Source organism: Malurus melanocephalus, unplaced genomic scaffold, assembly GCF_030028575.1.
Source record: "Malurus melanocephalus ecotype Western Australia unplaced genomic scaffold, MMel_1.1 scaffold_128, whole genome shotgun sequence".
Classification (NCBI taxonomy): Eukaryota; Metazoa; Chordata; class Aves; order Passeriformes; family Maluridae; genus Malurus; species Malurus melanocephalus.
This window is the reverse complement of record NW_026623360.1, coordinates 1,473,940-1,493,603: the sequence shown is the minus strand read 5'-3', so window position 1 is coordinate 1,493,603 and position 19,664 is coordinate 1,473,940. Positions and strand designations below refer to the sequence as shown.

Genomic DNA, 19,664 nt, shown 5'->3' with positions numbered 1-19,664 from the left:
ATGGCCTGTGGTGGTTTCAGGAACTTTTCTAAAAGTAAGCCAGAAGGTACATCTTAACCCCTAAGTTTGAAAGTTGGTGGTGCCTYTGCTGCTTTTCTCAAGGAGTCTCTCCCCGCCTGTAGGATGGAGAGAGACATCAGACTAGGGCAGGCAGTGACAGCCCAAGGAGCAGCAGGTTYACAGCTGAAGAGTAGGTTTATATTACATATAAGGAAAAAATACTTGACGGTGAGGTGGTAAGACATTGGCACAGGTTTCCCTGAGAAAGCAGTGGATGCYCATCCCTGGAAGTGTTCAGGGTCAGGCTCTATGGACTGGTTTGAAGATGAGAATCTATCTTCCAAATGTTTATGCACCCAAATTGCACGAATGCTGTATAATTTATCACAGAGCATTGTATTGCTAAAGTTTTGCAGGGGTTCAAAAGCAGCTGAGTAAAGTCCCTGAACAGAGGAATTGCTAGCAAATTACTGGACCTTCAACTGGCTGATGGAGATTGACGTCTAATCATTCAGTCATTTCAGTTTTCTACAGTTTTCTACTTTATTTGTTTTTATAGAGTGCTACCTTTGGACATTTTAAATGACAAATACTGCAAGCTGAACTGAAAATCACACAAAAAATAGCCATTAAAAAATAGGTTTGTAAATTTTCTCAATTAAGAAGACCTGGTATCTTGACAGGCAAAGCTCATGAGGCAGAACAGAGACTTGGGATAATGATGGGAGGTTTTTTTCACTTTTAGATCATTCCTGCACTGTGCCATGTTGTACTTATTTCCAGGAACTACATCCAGGGTGTTTGTCCCAGCAAAGTGCTGCCCTTCCTCCACATGGCCCCTTCTCTCGCCACATCTTGTTCTTTCTCACAGTGTGTTAGTCCCAACAATCCTTGGTTATTGCCAACAACCTTTGGTTGTTCCCAGCAATCCTTGGCTGACTCTGAAGCCGTCTGGCTCTTGGTGTTTGAGATGTACACATTAGCCCCTTATCTTCTGGGTTTCTACAGCTCTGTGGGTTTAAGTTGACCAAAAGATCAGTCACAGTCTATCACCTGTAAGCTACGGTTTTCGGTCTTATATTTGAATGTGAAAATAAGCCAGAGACCTTACTGCTTAATCCCACAACCCCACTGAGGCTATGGTGCAGCAGCTGTGTGTGGTTTGAGTGGTTTCTAGGTGTGCTGTTGCTGTTCTGGAAATAAAGGGGTGGTTATGTTAATAAGACTGCCAGTCTGCTGCCTTTCAGTGTGCTTAATCATAAGGAAAAAGCAGAGAAGGACWGAGAATGTTAAACAGGCAGTGTTWTCTTTGTGGGTGCACATACAATACAAGACATAGCAGGAAAAGTCTGTTTTTCACAAGACAATAAATGAGTTCTGTCACTTCACTAAACAGGGGCAAAGGCTTTTTGATGAATGAGTAAGATTATATAGGCTGAAGCCTGAACTCTGAACCATTAAAATACCTTATCCGACCAGTCAGATGGGAGCACAACAGAGAGGCTGGTGGGGGGAATTAAAAGCAGCAGTGTTGCTGCTTTTGCATATTCTTACCTTGATTATTTGACTCTTTGCCTTTCACACTCTCTTCCACAATAGGGAGGTGTAGAAACTGAAAGAAGGAAGAAGATTTTCAATTGTCATATTTTTAAACAAGGATCTAATAGGTTTTCCCGGRTGCCCTTGAGGAAGGTGCCTAGGGAACTAATTTCAGCAAGGAACTAATTTAAATTAGGAACTATTATTTGCATTTTGCCTCCTGTTTAATGGAGAATGAGGTAAAAGATATATCCCATGCTACTTCACGGAGAAAAAAATGTAGAGAATCAAAATGAGAGGAAAGTTGAAATCAGAAACTAAGCCTACACTCTGCAACCGTGGTGATCATCCTAACTYAAGAAAATTTTCAGTCTAGAAGATGTCTCTCCTGGTTTCTCAGGGGTGAAAATCCACAGGACAGGACTATTTCACTGAAACTATTTTGCCCCTGCCAGTCTCTGTGGGGGGCTCAAGAAATGAAGAAAACACTCCTGGTTTTCACTATTTTGCAGTAGTAAATGCCAGCTGAAAAAATAATGGAAAGGAGAAGTCTCTCTTAAATTAACTCTTGTCTTTTGCTACCTGAAGCAGTTGATTCTGGCACAACCAAAATTTTCCCACAACAATGTAATTACATGTTAACAGAGTAGGTGCATTTGGCTAAAACAGTWAGCAGAGATCATATTATCTGCTCCATCTTCCCAAGCCACCTGCATCATGTTGCTGACTGGGAAATGAAGTTTGTCTCAACAATAGGTCTCATGTGGTTTATTCTTGAAATGCAAGTGCCTCTCACTCCTGTGAAGTAGGTAAGCARACCTTGTGTAGATTCATATAACCAGGACTTGGGATATCTGAAACTCTTAAAACAAGATTCATCAGTCATAGGGGAGGGCAGGCCAACAGCTTGGACTTGCATACATGGGTTGGTTGGGAAGAAAGTCCCCAGAAATAAAATGCTGAGGTACAGTGAAGGTTATAGCCAGTGGCTGCTGAGGATACCAGCTGAGGRCAATGGAGACCCCAAGGGCATCATGACAGGAAAAGGTGACAGGGAAGTTCAAGAATATTGTCCAGTCTGGTTGGGGAGCTCAGGATGGTGTGAGGAAAGGGCAGGGGAAAACTCATGACAGATCTCCAGCCGTTGTCCAGAGTGCTGGCAGAATGCATGGACAGCCTGAGCAGGAGCAGCACCAAGGGGAAAGGTAGAATATGAGAAAACCCTGTGTTGCTGCTGTCTGCTGTAGCATGGTTTGATATTATTAATCCTTTATCTCTTTCTTCATTTGCAGACAGTGTTCCTGATGGAACACTTTTTCAGCCTCTGGAGTCCTGGGGGTTTTGTACAGATTTTCTGTTCCAAGAACCCATTTTTTTCTAAGTGTTAACCTGTTACCAGAAGTATATGAATTCTGTTTATTACATAACCTATCCCTCTTGATCKGTATTGGTCTGCCTTTCAAATTCCACTGCAGGTCCCTGCCTGAGGGCTCTTTGCTGTGCCTGTAGTCAGGGCACGAGCAGCTGGTGTGTGGAAGCCAGGCAGACCCGTTTTGCAAGTGTGCGCCTTCCTGTCACCTGTGTGTTGGACATCCCTGGGGAGACAGCTGAGAAGACCTAGAGGAGCAAAGAACTGAAGCTGGGYGGGACTGGAGTAGAAAAATCAGAGAGGAGGAACTTAGTCATAAAAATTACAATCATACCAAGGTAATCATCAGCATTATTGGGAGTGGCCTCACAAACTGGGAACAGGCAGCAGGAGAGCTTCAGGAAAAGACGACCTCAGGGCAAGGGAAGTAGTGTCATTCAGGTAAGTGAGAGAAAACACTTCTGAAAGGTCAGCCCATGAATATTTATTTTTGAAAGACTTTTGTTAACATAAATGTGACCTGAACTAGAAGTTAACTGTACTGTAAGTTTGTCCATCTGTATATGTGTGCATGTGCGTATGTGCGTGTGCTTACTGCTTGTAGTGAAGCTACTTAAAAATTTCTGTGGTCATAATAGTACTGGGGTTTKTGAAAAAAATAAAAGAGAGATATCCTCTACACCCTGGTTGATTTGAATGAAATAGCTTATAGGCATTTTTAACGAGGAGGAAATTAACAAGGTAATTAAGTTTTGTATAAAATTAGTCTCAGTTGACTGCAACAGGGTGATGCTGGGCATGTGTGTATAAATATGTCCAGTCTTTAGTTAAGTAATGTGTGCCCAGAACCCAGAACTAATTACCATTTTACTTCCCTTGCTGTTGCTTGATTGTAAGGTAGTGAACTCTAACCCAAAGTGGTGCAGATACCTAGATTTTTCTGTGTTTTCCTGTTTTCATTACCTGTATGTGACTGAGCTACTGATTAAATTATAAATAAAATCTCTGTAAAATCCACCAAGAAACATCCAGAACTTGGGAGACTGAAACTAAAGTTGTCTGCACAGCTTCAGGTGGCTGTGAATTTATGAAAACAGATCTATGTTCCATTTCTGAAGCCATTAAGAAGCAATGTGATTTTGTGTAGTATTTCTGTCATACAGTAGGTWTTTTACAACAAGAGTTATATGATGCATGGTCCTTTGGAAAAAAAAATTCTTCATTCTTGTCATGTTTTATCGAAGCTTTTGCTGTCACAGTATTTCAGAATTTCTGTATCAGCTYGTGCTGATGTTTAATACAGGCTACCAGCTACCAGCAAAATCAGAGATCAGTCAGCAGGGAGACACTTTCAAAGGTAGAATATGATTTTGACTTCATAAAAGGAAGTCATAGGTGAAAGTGTGCTGTTGAAAGTTTGGCCTCTAGACTTTTAATAGCCTGCTCATTAAGGGCTTCATCTTAATATATCCCTAAGGATTTTTTATAATTTTAACTTACTTTGCAGATCACATGTGTGTGAGGAATTACTTTTTGTGGCCTTAATTCAGTGGGAGTGATCAAGATATACGTTAATTTTCCAGAAACCATAGTAGGCCATGTCTACATTAGAAAAAAAGATGAAGACTTTCGTCTTAATCCTCGTTTGGGTTATGTGCCATTTCACATTTCTGTGACTTAGATTTCCRTATGCAGCACAAAGAAATTAAGTTTTGTAGATGATTGAGTTTAAGCAAAACCTAACTCTGTAAGAACTTGCATATCTCCATTGAAATGGTTCCTGTTTGGACCAACATTTTTAGCATGAAAGCACAGCAGCACTGAGTGCTCCTGACTCTCAATGCAGTAGTAACTGTTAACTTTTCSTGTTGTTTCTGCGATATTGAAAAGGAGCCAAGTTTGCCCTAAGTAACCACCTGCTCAAATAGCAGCATGGGCCTCATTATTTGCTGTTTTTTCCATGGTCTAGCTCTTTAGAAGTGGTCAGCCTATTTTTTTTTTTTCACTCCCTTAATATGCTTCTGTAGCAGGTAGCCTAGATTTGATATTCAAGTGTTGCTTCTAATTTTGGATTGAGAGAAAATCATGTGTCTCTGTATGTGATTTTTGAAACACTTTGTTTTCTTACTGGGTGTTACAGCTACCAGCTGTTTCAAAAGTGAGTTACTCTGCTAAGTCTTTATAGCCAAGACAGTGTTACAGCAAGCTACAGCAAATTATCTGCAATCCTTGCTCATAAGGACTGAAATTACTCTGCTGTGTTACAATCTGGGTTGGCTGGTTAGAATTTCCCATTCTACACAGTTAAAGATGCTGCTGGGTAACCCAYAGGTGCCTTGCAGTGAGAGATGAGATGATTCCATGGTCCAGGGAAACCTTGCAAAGATGTCATGGCCTGCCAGGCTGTTGGAAATAGTCACCAAGGTCTTCTGAAGGCAGAAGAGACAGAATATGTAGTCTAACAAATGCATGGCTAAAACCTGTCAGGCTAGTTTTTTATTTATTTTGGGTGCTGCTTTTAGTAAATGGTGCACATGTCAGAGGAAAAAGAAAAATCTCTGTTTCACTGCTTGCTTTGCAATGGTGCTTTTCTTCTCCCTCTTCTCTCGCATTCAATGTCCACAACTGGACAATYCAATGTCAACAACTCACATATGGTGATTTCCTGCTGTTTTGGTTCCTGCAGTTCCCTGGTAGCTCCTCTCCCTTCCAGCTGCACAGCCAGGACAGTGCGCTTGTGCAGAACAGTTGCCAAAGCCTYGACTGTTGACCATTTTAAAAGGTCAGATAAAAGAGGAGGAAAATAATAAAAGGAGCAGCATAATGGTGGCTGGAGAAACTGGGGAGCAAGGTTCTGTCCCTGCAAGAAAGGAAATAGAAGGCATCATGCTTAGGGATTTGTTTTGTCATTTATCTGTCAGGCAGTGTGCTGGACTGAAGTTACTGAATTGCTCAGTTGTTCTTTATGTGCCTGTAGTCTTGTTACAGYTGGGCCTCACAATTAGTGCATGAAAAACAAGTGTAAGAATATTTTTATAATAAAGTGGTGTGCAATTGATGTGGGATAGGACATCTGGAGAAATAACTGCATTAATTCGATATCAGCTCGTAGCACTTTTTAAAGGGTCTAATGAAGATCCAGATGAATCCTAGCCTTTACTTTTGTTGTATTAAAATAATAATTTGTTTCTTTAGACCTTCAGCTAATCATTACACAAAGATTTGCATGTTTGCATTGATGATGGGACCTGCTGTTAGTTCACAAGTCAGACATATGCAGTGGCAATAATGTATGTTTGCTGTGAATATGGACAATTTACTCTCCTGAACGTGGCAGGAGCAGGCAGTTTCTGTGTGGGCAGTATTCAAGCTGTCTGTTCCCATATGTTCCATGGACATATAATTCTTGATATTTCTTTCTTTTCAGTCGTCATCACAATGTTTGTCACTCAGCCTTCTTAACGCTTAGTCCTGGCATGTTAAATAGCATTATGAGCCTGATGAGAGCTTTAAGGCCATGAAATGTGAGAGAGAATTGATTATTTTAGGGCAAATCACTTTCCTGATTCAGTTTAGCACATTGCCATGTGAATGCTTCTGCTGTCACTATGGGTACAGTATACGTGTGGGAATGAATGACAGTGGACTGGAAAAATCATGGTAAGGCTTCTGCTAACACAGAGTGCCTGTGGATCTGTGCTGACACAGGAAATGGCTTCACAATGCAGCTTTAGATGAATTAGCCATTCACTGCCTATTAATACTAACCACTAAATGGCAGGAAATCACCATGGTGAAAGAGCAGTGAATTTTTCCTGCTAGGTTAGTGGTTTGAATCAGTTTACCATGTGATCAGTTGCACAACTGAGAGCAAAACAAGCAATGAGAAGAAAGCAGAGGCGAGATAATCACTTCTTTTGTCATTGGTGAGCACTTAGTTCAGCTCAGCTGCATTCACATTCAGTATTTGGGCTTCCTGAACTGGTTTAAGCAGCCCCCAAAGCTGCCATCTTGTAGCTGCTTATTCCTGTCCCTCTGTTGCCCTCTATATTTTGTCTAAAATGCCAGGGCAGCAAAACAGCTTGGCAAGCAACCATGGCAGAAAACAAAATGCCACCTTTTCCCAAGTGTTCATCTGGTTGGCAAATGTACATGGAGGRGCAGTGTTAGTGTAGGGCAGGTATGGGGGGTAATTAACCTGTCATTGCTGCCAGGCTGTGCAACTGCTGTGCCACATGCACGTCACCAAGTGCTGGTGACTGCAGTTTAACTTCTGCTAAGGTTTTACCTTTTATTTCCCATTGTCTTAAGAGCAGCTGCTTCTGCTGGTTTTAGGTACCATGGTCTTTATTGTATATTTAACTTGCACATCGGGCTTTGGGTTCAGGTGTCTCTGCTGGAGGGGAGGAAGGCTCTGCRGAGGGATCTGGACAGGCTGGATCAATGGGCTGGGACAAATTGTATGGGGYGCAACAAGGCCAGGTTCTGGGTCCTGCTCTTGCATCTCACCAACCCCCGCAGCTCCAGGCTGGGGCAGAGGGGCTGAGAAATAGCATTGAAAGGAACTTCAGMATTATCTTAGGGAGTACAACTTCTTTTTCTGCTTGCTGAGTTTTGCAAGAGGCACATAGAGTGTAAATGGACTTCTCGAATCAAGCTTTTCCAATCATAACACCTCCATAAGTAACAGCAGCACATGGGAGTGCCAGGGCAAATAAAGTGCCGGTTTCTGCCTGTGTTTTCATTTCTAGATCCCATAGTTCTGCCCTGAGTRTGGTGAGAAAACTATGGTGCCACCCACTGGCATCAGTGCTGGGAGGTGCATAAAGGAGTGGGGAGGAATCCTTTTTACAGTCAGGGAACCAGTGAAGAYATGGCTGCTGTGTCTACACAGTGCTTTTTCCATGGGTCTTTGCTGCTCTCTCTGTAAGCACAAATTGGTGTGTATGTGCTTTGGTGTGCCTGTGCATCCATGTTATTTAAACTTAAGTGTGCATGTCTAGTAAGCACCTTTAAAAAAAACATCAACAAGTTTTAAGATGGAGCTTGAACTGTTTATGACTTGGATTATACAACATGATTGCTGGCTAATGGTCCTAAAGTCTATTTCTCTATGATGCTATCGTGTCTGTCCATGTGTCTTTCTTTTCTGTGTATACCTGAGAATGAAAAAAGCCAGGATTGTTCCTGAGTATATGTGTGTAAGTGTGTGTGTGTTATGGCTGAGGTAGGTTGTTTTAGTATGCTTGCTTTCAGAGTGAACCTGAAAAGCTTGCTATTATTGCTGTGTTGCTACTCCTTTGACTGGATTCATGGTGTAGCCATACCATGGAACCAGATAAATTTGCTAGTACATTAAGAATCAAATTAAATTTAAAAGGAAGCAGACTTTTTTTTTGTTACCTTAAAGCACAGATATATTCTATTTTCCTCTCTGTACTGCCTCTGTTGTGCAACTGGTAAGGAATAATTTCATTCATTAATTTTAACCATGAGAATAAACTCTGTCAAATATTTAATCACCAAATTCCATAAAATCAGTGCCCTTTATCTGCCATTGAGGTTAATTGCCTTAAACTCATAGSTGAAAACAAAGTAGGTACTTACAGGATAAAAGTCACAATTCCTGTAAAATGTTCTGTTTATGAAGCTATTAAGTCTTAAATTTTAGCAGTGTTTATTTGAAGCAGTGACTAAGCAAGGTGCATGCTTGTACAGGTTTTGGATTTTCGGCTACAAATTCAAAAGAATTGCAGATGTTGTGTTTCAGAATACCTATAGAGACTTGGCAATGCTCAGAAGCTGGCACCAGAGAGCTCTTATGACAACTCTTTTTTCTCCTTGTCTTTGTGCAGCAGCAGTATGAGTTGGGGCAAGGACTGTAGTCAAGAATGACAGACATTTTTCATGCATGCTGCTGATCTGTTCACTTGTAATGGACCAGAAGATAAAATGCTAAGCCATTCTGGCATCTAATCTTAGCTAGAAGTGTGTTAGCAGTTCTTTAAATATAATTGAGTTCATAACTATGGATTTTTGTTCATATGCCAACCTTTAGGCCTAGGGGTCCTCATTTGCTTGTGAAGCACTGCAGAATGAGCTTAATCCTAAATTTCACTGGTCTTGAAGTGCATCATCCACAGGACATGACACTGGATGTCCTATGTCATTCTCTAAGCCTCCTAATCCCAGTGCTGCTTTATGCAACCATGGCTTGTAAAGGGTGGAAAGCTCCATATTCACTTCACTTGTTTCATGATCATCCTTTCTMCTAATAAATTTTGTTACTATTCTTTATGTCTGTGCAGGAGGAGAGGGTTGGAGATCTGCGTGTTTGTGATTGACCATGGCAGGGGATATGAAAAGATTCACACGAATGCTGCTGGAGTGCAATAGTAATGACAAGCTGTGTGGTAAGATTTATATATTCCTTTAATAAGCTTTCACATGCTGAGCAGGAAGGCCAGCTTCASTAAATAGTGTACCAAGCCTTTTCTCTTCCTCCACCTGTGTCTCAGCATGCACAGAAAGATTTGAAGGGGCTTTCCCTGTATTGTGTTTCAGGGGAGAAATGTTTATGGAGATGGCAGCCTCTGTGGCAGGATTCATCTCACTTAAATTCAGCCATTTTAGGGAATTTCTACTTTGAATGAGGTGTACAGCAGTCATTAAAGATTCCCTGCAGCTTTCCAAAGGACCAGTTTCATCAGATTTTGATTTCATGACTTTCTATAATTTTTGGGAACTGAAAAAATGGTCTTGACCACCTCCAAATCTGGAGACATGAGATAGTTACCTTCACAAGCATTGCTAGTTGCAGTGTGTTCCAGTCAAATTCCAAAGGTGACCACACCCTGTTTCCTTTCAAATGCTCTGTAATTTTACTGGAAAGAGCTGGAGCAGTAATTGCATGTGTATTTGTGATGACATGGCAATATGTAGCCCTTCCCATTTCCCTTGTGCTGTCCCCCTGACAGTGCTGTTTCTGTTTCACTGGTGGATGGTACTTACAAATAGCTACAATTCCTGGCCSCTGTGTTAAGCCATCTAAATAAGTGACCTGAGGTGTGGGAATCTTGGTGATTTCATGCARYTTGGGTACTCAGCACCTTTGATAAATAGGGTGGCAGCACTACYGGTGTTCACTTGCTATTCTGAGGATCAGAGGATGGAACACACCCTTTTGGGGCTGAAAATTACTAAAATGGATTGGGGGTTATACAGACCCAATGTGCATCAGATAGTGCTGCTTATTCCTTGGTTTTCCACTTTCTTTCTCTGCTGACAGTTGTACGTGAATATCAAACTGAAGTGATTGTTGTCCCAGCTCTCCTTGTGGGACTTTTTGTCATTGTGCTCACTGTGATCCTTTGGCTCCACTGTCGAGGCCTGCGAGCAAAGCAGGAGCAATCAGCACCATCTGGAACCCAAGGTAAAAAAAATTGTTTGCAGCCAGAGGAAAGAGTAATGGTTTCAATGACCTGAAGTCAATTCTATTTCTATATTTCTAATTCTAAATTCTATTTCTATTCAGCTCAATGGCTTGAGCTGTTAGGCAAAACCATTTATGAGGATCCTGCTTTGTATCCAGCAATTCAGTAAACATTAGAAAAATTGAGAATCCTGATTTACTCCACTTTGCAGCAGCAGTAGTGGAATCTGTAGGAGAGATGGGTTGAGAAAATCCAAAGTAACATACCATATGTAGTCTGATTAACTTATTGTGGTAACATCACAAGAGCTACAAAGTGGTTTTTTTTTTTTTTATTTTAGTACCAGCCTTCTGGAGGCTACTGCAAGGAGAGTTTTACTGGGGTGGTTATGAATGACAGTAATTTTGATGTAGATCACACCTAGTTAATCTATTTTCTATACTTCCATTTAAGAAATTGAATTTCAAGCTACTGTCTCCCTCTTCCTATGGAGACAATATGAAATGGAATAGGGACTGGTGAGAGGGTGGGGAAGGTTTTATTGGTACACATGTGGCTCTGTGGAAATGAAAATAGAGTTCTCAACTGATTTGGAGTATATAGAGGGAAAAAGCCTCTTGAGCCTTTATTAAGGGAAATAATTGAGAACTGGTAATAAAAGAAAATGGTCATTGCTTGAGCACATAGGAATGAAGCACAAATGCTTCTTATTTGGAAAGTTTATATAGTCAAATAGGGGAGAAATTTCTAGACTGATTCTGTCTTTTCATCAGAAGGAGTGAGAGATAAATTCTTTCTCCTCTTCAAGGGCCAGGCTAAGTAAGAGACAATAAAAGTTCCTTACTTTGTCCTGATTTCCAAAATACTGTGGGGCAAAAATTAAAGGGGATAGAACGATGAGCATCGGCACCTATTATAAGAGTTCATCTGTCTGTTTTTATGCATCGTATGTATTTGTTTTTGTCAGTGAAGAAAAAGAATCAGCAGGAACCTTACTCAACACAGAATCGTTACATCCAGCTGAGTGAGACATCTGTGGAGAGCCTGCTAAATTCTGCATCCTTGACTCTGAAAGAATTAGAAATACCACGAGAGAAACTCTTACCAGGCACCTTGCAGCTGATAAAATACGGTGCCTATGGGGGTGTCTACAGAGCACAGTTGGAAACTGGGAACTCTGGGAAGACTACRACTGTGGTATTGAAAGCCTTACAAGGTGAGGCCCATGATCAGGATCCACTTGGTGCAGGTATCTGTATCCCAGCCATGATGATGCTGGGCAAAACTTTGCTATCAGTACTGGGCAAGAAAAGCTGTGTTCAGCATCCTTAGTAAGTCAGAGCTGTTCTTGTAGGAATGTCTTGGTAGGATTAAAGATTGCTGACCATGTTGATTTTAGCTACTCACCCKGTTCATTGCTGCTTCCATTTGTTGTTTTGTTTTTTTAATTTGTTTTCTTTCATTATTTCAGATGTGGCTAGTCCCCAGAAAGTAAAGGATTTCCTGGAAAGGATTAGATTCCATCAAAATCTTGGCCAYCATGAGAACCTGGTTGAATTGGTTGGATGTTGTGTAGACCAGCTCCCACTTTATATGGTTATGGAAGATGTATCACTTGGTGACCTGTTGACATTTCTGTGGACATGTCGGAAGGTGAGTCAAAAGAAATGATGCCAGAATAGCTTCTTAAATTCCTTGCGTACATACCTGTCAATAAGTCAGAGATGATTCTTTTCATCTCTCAATGCATCCCTCTATATCAGTCAAAACTATTTCCATACCCCAGAGAAATTTTACTCAGGTCTTACTTTTCAGAACAAATTGTATGCAGATTTGTACACAAATAGTCTTCTTTGCAGATTATTGAAGGGCATTGCAGGCACTAGAATTAGATTAAGAATGGATACAGCTGAATTTCTAAAGTTTTAAATCATGTCTCACTTCAAATGCTTTCAATAAAGCAGTGACAACACAAGGGGAAGGTCATGGAGTGAAAACTAATTGGTAAAAGACAGGACATAGAATATAAGGTTGAAAGATTGGTACTTGCACTGGAGGGAAGTCAGCTATCTGGGATGTGGTGCTGTTTGTTGCATGAATTAATAACCTAAAAATGGGATGATAGTGACATGTTGGTATTGCCAAAGATTCAAGCCCGTAAAGGCAAAGGCTGACCCAGTGGAATTGCAGAAGGATCTTCCAAGACTGAGAGACTTGCCAATAATAAGATGAAATTCAGCGTAGTTAAAAATGAAATAATGCACAGGTAAAAGTTTCATGTATGCAAATTATGGCTTCATGTCTGCCTRTTGCTGATGCGGAGCAATATCTGGTGGGATGAGGTCTGATATMATGAAAATATGCAATCCATTGAAAATGTTAACTCAAGCTGAAAAGACCCAAATATCAGGGGAGTTTTAGATTGRATAGCAGGAAAATATTCTTCTCCCAGAGRCTGGTAGGGCACTGAACAGGGTCCCCAGGMAAATGGTCACAAYACCAAGCCTGACAGCTCAAGAAGTGTTCAGACAATACTTGCAGGCACAGGGTGGGATTTTTGGGATGTCCTGGAAGGGCCAGGAGTTGGACTTGATCTTTGTGGGTCCCTTSCAACTSAGCATATTCTGTGATTCTATGACTCCTTGTTACAAAAGGCACAGAAACAAAACTCTACCATGTTACTGTGTAAATCCATCACTCCTACGTCTGAAATTCTAAATACAGAAGGATTGCATCCTGTCTTGTTCAGCAGAAGGTCCAGGTGGTAACAAATAAGGCTGGAAATTGTTGTGTTCAAAACAAACAAAAGGAGTTGKTKCTTCCTGAAGTGAGAAGCTGAGTAATGGAATTYCTTGCCACTGACTGCTGTGAATACTGAGGTCAAGACAGGATGGAATAAAATCATGCAACGTAGCCTTTGAGAGGTTACTGAACATGTTGAAATAGTAACCATCTCAGGAAGTTTTTAAATGGAATGTATCTGTGGTCTGTAAAATGGCACTGGAAGAACATTGTTTGCTAACCTTATTCTCTTTCCCATCTGGGCATCCAGCTAGGGTTATTGTTACAGGCAGGGTGGTAAGAGARATGGACTGTTAGACTCATACCAGGTAGCCATTATCTATGTCAGAAATGTGCTTTTCTACTCATCATTCTAATTTATAATATATCTTTCTTACATCTGTGTGGATTGTCATTCCTTGTTGTCATTCTGACAATTTCTATCAAACCTATTTTTTTCTCCGCCCTTCAGTTTGCCCATCAGTTGGCTTTGGTGTTCTTGTCTTACTCAACACACCATCAGCATCACCCMTCCATGTCCTCTTACATTTCAGTCAATTTCTGACCAATCGTGAGAAGGAGGAGCATAAGACTAGCTAGACTAGAAGGAAACATTCCCCACTATCCTACTACTGTGGCACTTGTTTGAACCAGTGTCTCCTGTCTTGACTTTAGGACGTGATGGCGATGGATGGTGTCCCCTATGACCTCACTGAGAGACAGGTATATGAGGTTGGACAGCAGGTTGCATCAGCTCTGGTAAGTCTGCTCACATTGGCTGAATTTTCCTTCTTGCTTTATTGCAACACAAGTTTCCAGATGGCCTAAGTCTTCTTGGCCCAAGCACTGAGAGCAAATGCTTGGTTCAAACAGCCAAATATGCTTGCATTGTGTTGGTAAGCATATGCCTCAACTCCACAGTGTAGAGGAMAAACATATCCTCAGTGAAAATTTATATCAACTAAATTTCTTCTTAAAATTATCCTGTTTCCTTTCTTTTCCAATTTTCCAGGCTTACCTTGAAGAAAAGAAGTTGTTCCATGGTGACATTGCTGCCCGGAATGTCCTTCTTCATCACAACTTCACTGCCAAGCTGTGTGGTTTGGGCCTGGTCTATGAAAGTCACACACGTGGTGCCAGCTCAGTCACAYGGAAAGTGCCAGTCAAGTGGCAGGCACCAGAGAGGCTCCTGAGCAAACCCCCTACCATTGAGGCAGACATGTATGACTTCATTTTTGGGCTAGAAGTTCTCCTGTTTATCAGATTTGTCTCTTTTCACTCATTTATGTGTCATTTCATGTTCTGAAGTTCACAGGAAGGCAGATGTAGTTTCAGAATAATGCTCCACCTTTATAGCTCACACCATCTCATATCTGCAGGTCATGCCTAGTTATTTTTATGTATTTAAGCCATCAAACAACATTGCTTTGTTTTGTTTTCTTGCAGATGGTCTTTTGGAATTCTACTGTATGAAATGATTACATTAGGTAAGACGATTTAATAATAATAAAAAGAAGTATGTAAGGAAGCAGCAAATTAAGAGGACCCAAAATCTCAAATTTTAGAATAAAGTTGGGCCATTGAAATAAGCACCCTGTTTTTTTCCAGCTTGCAAAGTCTTGCCAGTTCCTTTTAGACTTCATTGAATCATGTTAGGAAAAAAGATGGATTTTGCTAGGAAAGGAAGGCAGTATTGCACAGAAGCTGCTATTTGCAATTGCCATAGTCTTTTCTATCATTACTTTTTTTGCCCTTCCAGGTGCTCCACCATATCCTGAGGTGCCACCTTCTGACATCTTATCATACCTGCAGAAACAGAACATTATGAAGCAGCCCTCGAGCTGCCAGGAAGCCATGTAAGCCACTTGCTTTATGGACAATTGAACATGAGATTGGCAGAGCTAAATGGAAGAGACAGAAAATGAGATCTTACACAAGCTTTCTAGGTCTAGACTATATTAAGGGTCTAGACTATATTAACCTGTTAGCTGAGGAGACTGCCAGATCTAYCTACTGGGTTCTGCTGCATAAAAACTCTGTGGTGAAAACCTTTCTGTCCTTCTTTGGAAAATGACATTTGTTTCTGTAATCCTTCTTTTGAAAATTACTTTTTATTTCCTTATGTGCTTTTGCATTTTGCTGCTCCAGTGCTTCTTTGCAATGTGCAGCACTGCTATGGAATGATCTTTCTTCTTCTAAGTTGTAAGATATTCTCTGAAATGAACAAACCATCCATGGGGAAGATCTAAGGTTCATTTCTTTGTGTGAAGACATAATWTCTTTTAATATTCAGAATATTTCTTCCATAATGCTGTTTCAAAAGTGGATTTCCCATACTCACAGATGACATCCTGGCAAACACCCGCATGCCCATACATCATCATGTGGCTGCAAATTTCAAAGGGTCATTGAAAGAACTTCACATGAAGGAGAAAAAGAGGTTTTCTCTAGACATTTTAAATAGGAGATGATTTGACTTTAGTAGAACTCTGTGTTGGTGCTTCTCATTCCCAGTGCTTCTCCCTCTTCCAGGTACTGCATCATGAAGTCCTGTTGGCAGTGGAGTGCAGCTCACCGGCCTTCTCCAGCACAGCTCCTGTGCTCCCTAAGGACAGCTGTGAAGGCCAGCAATGGGCACACAGTGCTGCAGGTGCCTGAGCCAGTGGTGCCTGAGCTCTATGCTGATATTGCTGGTGTTGAAGTGCACAGCCTAGTGAGGGAATACACGATCCTCTGAAGGGCCCTTTCATGTTTTGCTAAAGGAGAAAGAARTCTCAGAGTTTTCCCTTTCTGAATATTTTGCAAGCCCAGAATGAGGTATGCTTGTTGAAAGGGTTGTTGAAAGGGTTCCCTTTGTTCTTCAGACATCTATAAAATCTCTCCTCCATGCCAGACAAACAAACTGTTATCATTATTGTTAAATCAACCTGTTGGTATTCATTCTGCCAGTGGTCATWTCAGAGTAAAGTGTGTTTAGGAAGCTGTAGAAAATGTAATGAGAAACTCGAGTTAAAGGCGTGTATTAGGTTTGTGTGGCAAGGTTTTGGTGATGGGGTGGACTACAGGGCTGACTTTTGTAAGAAGATGCCAGAAACTTCCCCCAACTCCATGATGGACATGCTGCTGGCCAGGGCTGAGCCCTTCAGCAACACTGGTGGCATTTCTGTGATTACTTATTTAAGAAAGGGTGAAAAATACTGCACAACARGAGGTGAAAGAGAGGAGTGTGAATGTGAAAGGAGCAGCTCTGCAGACACCCAGGAGAGGCAGAAGCTGCTCCAGGCTCCRGAGCTGAGATTCCCCTGAGATTCTGTGCCCCATGGAGAGGCAGCTGAGCCCCTGCAGGCCCTGGAGGGGTGAGGGGGTGCAGAGATCCACCATAAGCCCTGGAAGAGCCCACACTGGAGCAGGGAATGTCTGAAGAAAGGTGTGACTCCAAGGSAAGCTGTGCTGGAGCAGAGTCCTGGCAGAATCTGTGGAGAAGAGTCCTCATTGGAGAAGAACTGCACCCCATGGAAAGGGACTCRTGCTTCATGAGAAGCAACCCTTGGGAAGAACCCATGTGGGAGAAATTCCCGAAGGACCTAGTAGTGTGTGGAGGGACCCCACACTGAAGCAGGGAAAGAGTATGAGGAGTCCTCCCCCTGAGGAGGAAGGAGTAGCAGAAACAATGAGATCAATTGACCATAACCCCCATTCTCCCTGCTGGATGAAAAGAGGTGGAGGAATTGGGAGTGAAGCTGAGCCTGGGAAGGAGGGAGAGGTAGTGGAAGGTGTTTTAAGATTAATAAAACCAAAAGATTGGTTTTATTTCTCATTATGCTTCACTAATTTGATTAACAATAAATTGATTTTCCCATTTGCCCATAATGGTAATTGGTGGATGATCTCTCACTGGTCTTATCTTGACCTAGGAGCCTTTTGTTATATTTTCTCTCCCCTGTCCAGTTAAGAAGAGGAAATACAGAGTGGCTGGACAGGCGTCTGCCATTCAGTCAGAGTCAACCCAGCATGAGGTTTCTGGAAATCTTTTCCCATCCTTTCTGACCCAGAAAAATGCATCAGTTGGGTATTTGAAAGAGGAGATGTCCTGGGGAATATGCTGAGATAGTGTCTAATAAATGTCTGGGATTTCTCCATGTTTTATACTCTAGCTTCCCATGGGAGAGTGAGTATTGTATTCCAACAAACAAACCCACAAACAACTGCCAGGCATCCCTGCCCAACAACAAAACAAAACCCTTCATATCTGTGGATGCATWAGTTGTTACATAAATGTCATACATCTTCATGGAGAGTGTGCCTTCTGTGCAGGTCAGGTGAATACTCYAAAGCTTATCTGAAATTATTTGATCACTCATCTTAATGGACATGCAGACTTAGTAAAAAAATAGAGACACTGGAAGTTAAAACTATTTTACCTTCATTTTAAAAGAAGGAGAATCAGTCTCCTGTGAAACAAATCTTATTTCTGTTTGTGGTTTCTAAAGTTGATGGTGTTGGCACTTTGAGCATTAAAGGTCCTTACTCTAAAAGCACATTAAAGAAATAGTTTAACCATTCTTGTTAAGAGTAGATTCAATACTCATTCAGCATCCCCCCAGCATGGCTCTCTCCATTCTGGTTGGAACAAAATTTATTGGTCTTCTTCCAAGTACAATAGTTMGAATTTTTCTATATTTAATGCAAAATTACATGAATGAAATAGTTGTTTTTTCTATATCACTCTGGCATTGTAAGAAACCATGTTTCCTCCCGTAAATAAACATCATGTGAGTTCATACAGCACGTGTGTCACCATTACACATTGGGACATTGCAAAGTCCATTCAAGAGGGAGCAGTCAACTTTCTGACTTTTCTTATGGTGTTGGCTAATTGCCACCTTGATTTTCATAATGCAGCTGGTGTAAATTTGACTTGGAGAATTGAGATACCTTCTTTCTCAAATGGTAAAATAATAACATCCTATTCTTTCTAATGCACTTGAAAACAGGTTCAAAGCTACCTGGTAAATTAGGTCAAATTCACAGTTGTCTTTGGTGAGTAAACTATTCATTAGAAAAAGAATTGGATTGGTTCAAACGTGCCACTCAAGAATGGGATATTCAGAAAGGTCTTGCCTATGAAAGGTGAGTGTGTTTCAGACAGGTAATACAATCCCAGAGTTGTGAAAGCATCCCCAGTGCTGTTGCAGACCTGACCAGTAATGCACAGGGAGTCTTGTTAAACAGAGCTAAAGGTAACAAACGCAGCACTGTTCTCAAAGCACAGAAAGCAAAGCTCTGGTTTACACAAATGCTCATATTTTGTTTCTCTTTTGRACACTGTAATCAGGGAAATCCATGGGAATTCAGGATGTTGAGCACCTCACAGCCTCTAACAAAAGATCTGCTTTGGTTTCCCCTGAGTGCAAATCTGTGCCAAGACCCTGCTTATGAATTTGCCCACAGAAAGACACATTCCTGCTGTATGATGAGATCTAATTTAATTTCCCTTAAATAAAGTGGCCCTACTCATTCTGTTAAAAGAATGTAAGCATTCTTATTCTGATTTGTCTTTTCGCCGTGTTAGCTTAGGTTGGTTTGGAAGTGACTGAATCTAAATCAGATTAAGTTTTAGTGGCATAAAAGTAATTATACATATAGMGCTACTCTAGTGTAACTTCTCTTCCTGCTAATTTAAGTACTCTATACAGAAATTATTTCCACATGCATTCCATCATGCACTTTTAGGATCAGTGTAGACTCCTGCATGAATTCCTCTTTAGTGAACCCACTGAGAGCTTGGTGGAAATTATGCACAGTTGTTCTGTGGAGAGTCATTTTCAGTGATAGACTTTGCTGTACTTGTTTAATTGGAATATTTTGTTCCTATGAAAAATGTTGACTTTTAATTATTACATTAAAATTTTCCTCAAAGATGACAGGGACATCTGCATAATTTAGTTAGTGTCTAGTGGATTGCTTCCGTGTTCTTCTCAAATGTAACATGTCTTTCACTACACATAAAGGTTTATCTCTCTTACCTGTCTTCTTCAGCATCTGATCACCTTTCCAGTGAGAGACAGAATTAGATCTCCTAAGGATGAGGAAGTCCTGTCCAGAACAGACAAAGTGAAAAAAGTGGTCCAAAAAGTGACAACAGACAGGAGGCACTGATACTAAATATTTCTGGTSTGATTTGGCTTCACCATGCTTGGAATTTTCTGAAACCACATATGAGGAATATGAGCTTTTAAAAAGTCTTTGAACTCCAAAATCTTTTTAGAATTACAGTGGGCATGTAGCAAAGGATAGACATTCAGCCATACAGAAGAGAAGTACTGCAGTACTCTTATTTGCTTTTCTGCATTCACAGAATTGCATTTTGGTCAGTGCTGTGGTTTGGTCATGGGGATGTGAAAATGCATTGTTTATATGCAACCTCCTACAGCTTGTGGTTTTATTTATAGCAGGTGCTGCTCTATCAAGAAATAACAATAATACACAAACACCCCCCCTCAACTTTCCAGGACACATAAAAAGGCTACTTTTTTCACATT

General features: G+C 41.0%; 1 protein-coding gene across 4 annotated transcripts; it reads left to right on the top strand.

Annotated features, from left to right (window-relative positions):
* On the top strand, positions 1 to 16,705 carry STYK1 (serine/threonine/tyrosine kinase 1). Of its 4 annotated transcripts, none has more exons than XM_057370546.1 (11): positions 1 to 34; positions 3,015 to 3,246; positions 9,217 to 9,321; positions 10,197 to 10,340; positions 11,309 to 11,557; positions 11,813 to 11,994; positions 13,798 to 13,881; positions 14,135 to 14,343; positions 14,569 to 14,609; positions 14,882 to 14,978; positions 15,655 to 16,705. In XM_057370546.1, the coding sequence occupies exons 3-11, from the start codon at positions 9,255 to 9,257 to the stop codon at positions 15,857 to 15,859; spliced, it is 1,278 nt and encodes a 425-aa protein (XP_057226529.1). In that variant the 5' UTR covers positions 1 to 34; positions 3,015 to 3,246; positions 9,217 to 9,254; the 3' UTR covers positions 15,860 to 16,705. The 4 variants fall into 4 exon arrangements, with proteins under 4 accessions (XP_057226529.1, XP_057226528.1, XP_057226530.1 ...); XM_057370545.1 differs by having other exon boundaries at positions 3,015 to 3,349; XM_057370547.1 differs by lacking the exon at positions 3,015 to 3,246.
* The last annotated feature ends 2,959 nt before the right edge of the window (positions 16,706 to 19,664 follow it).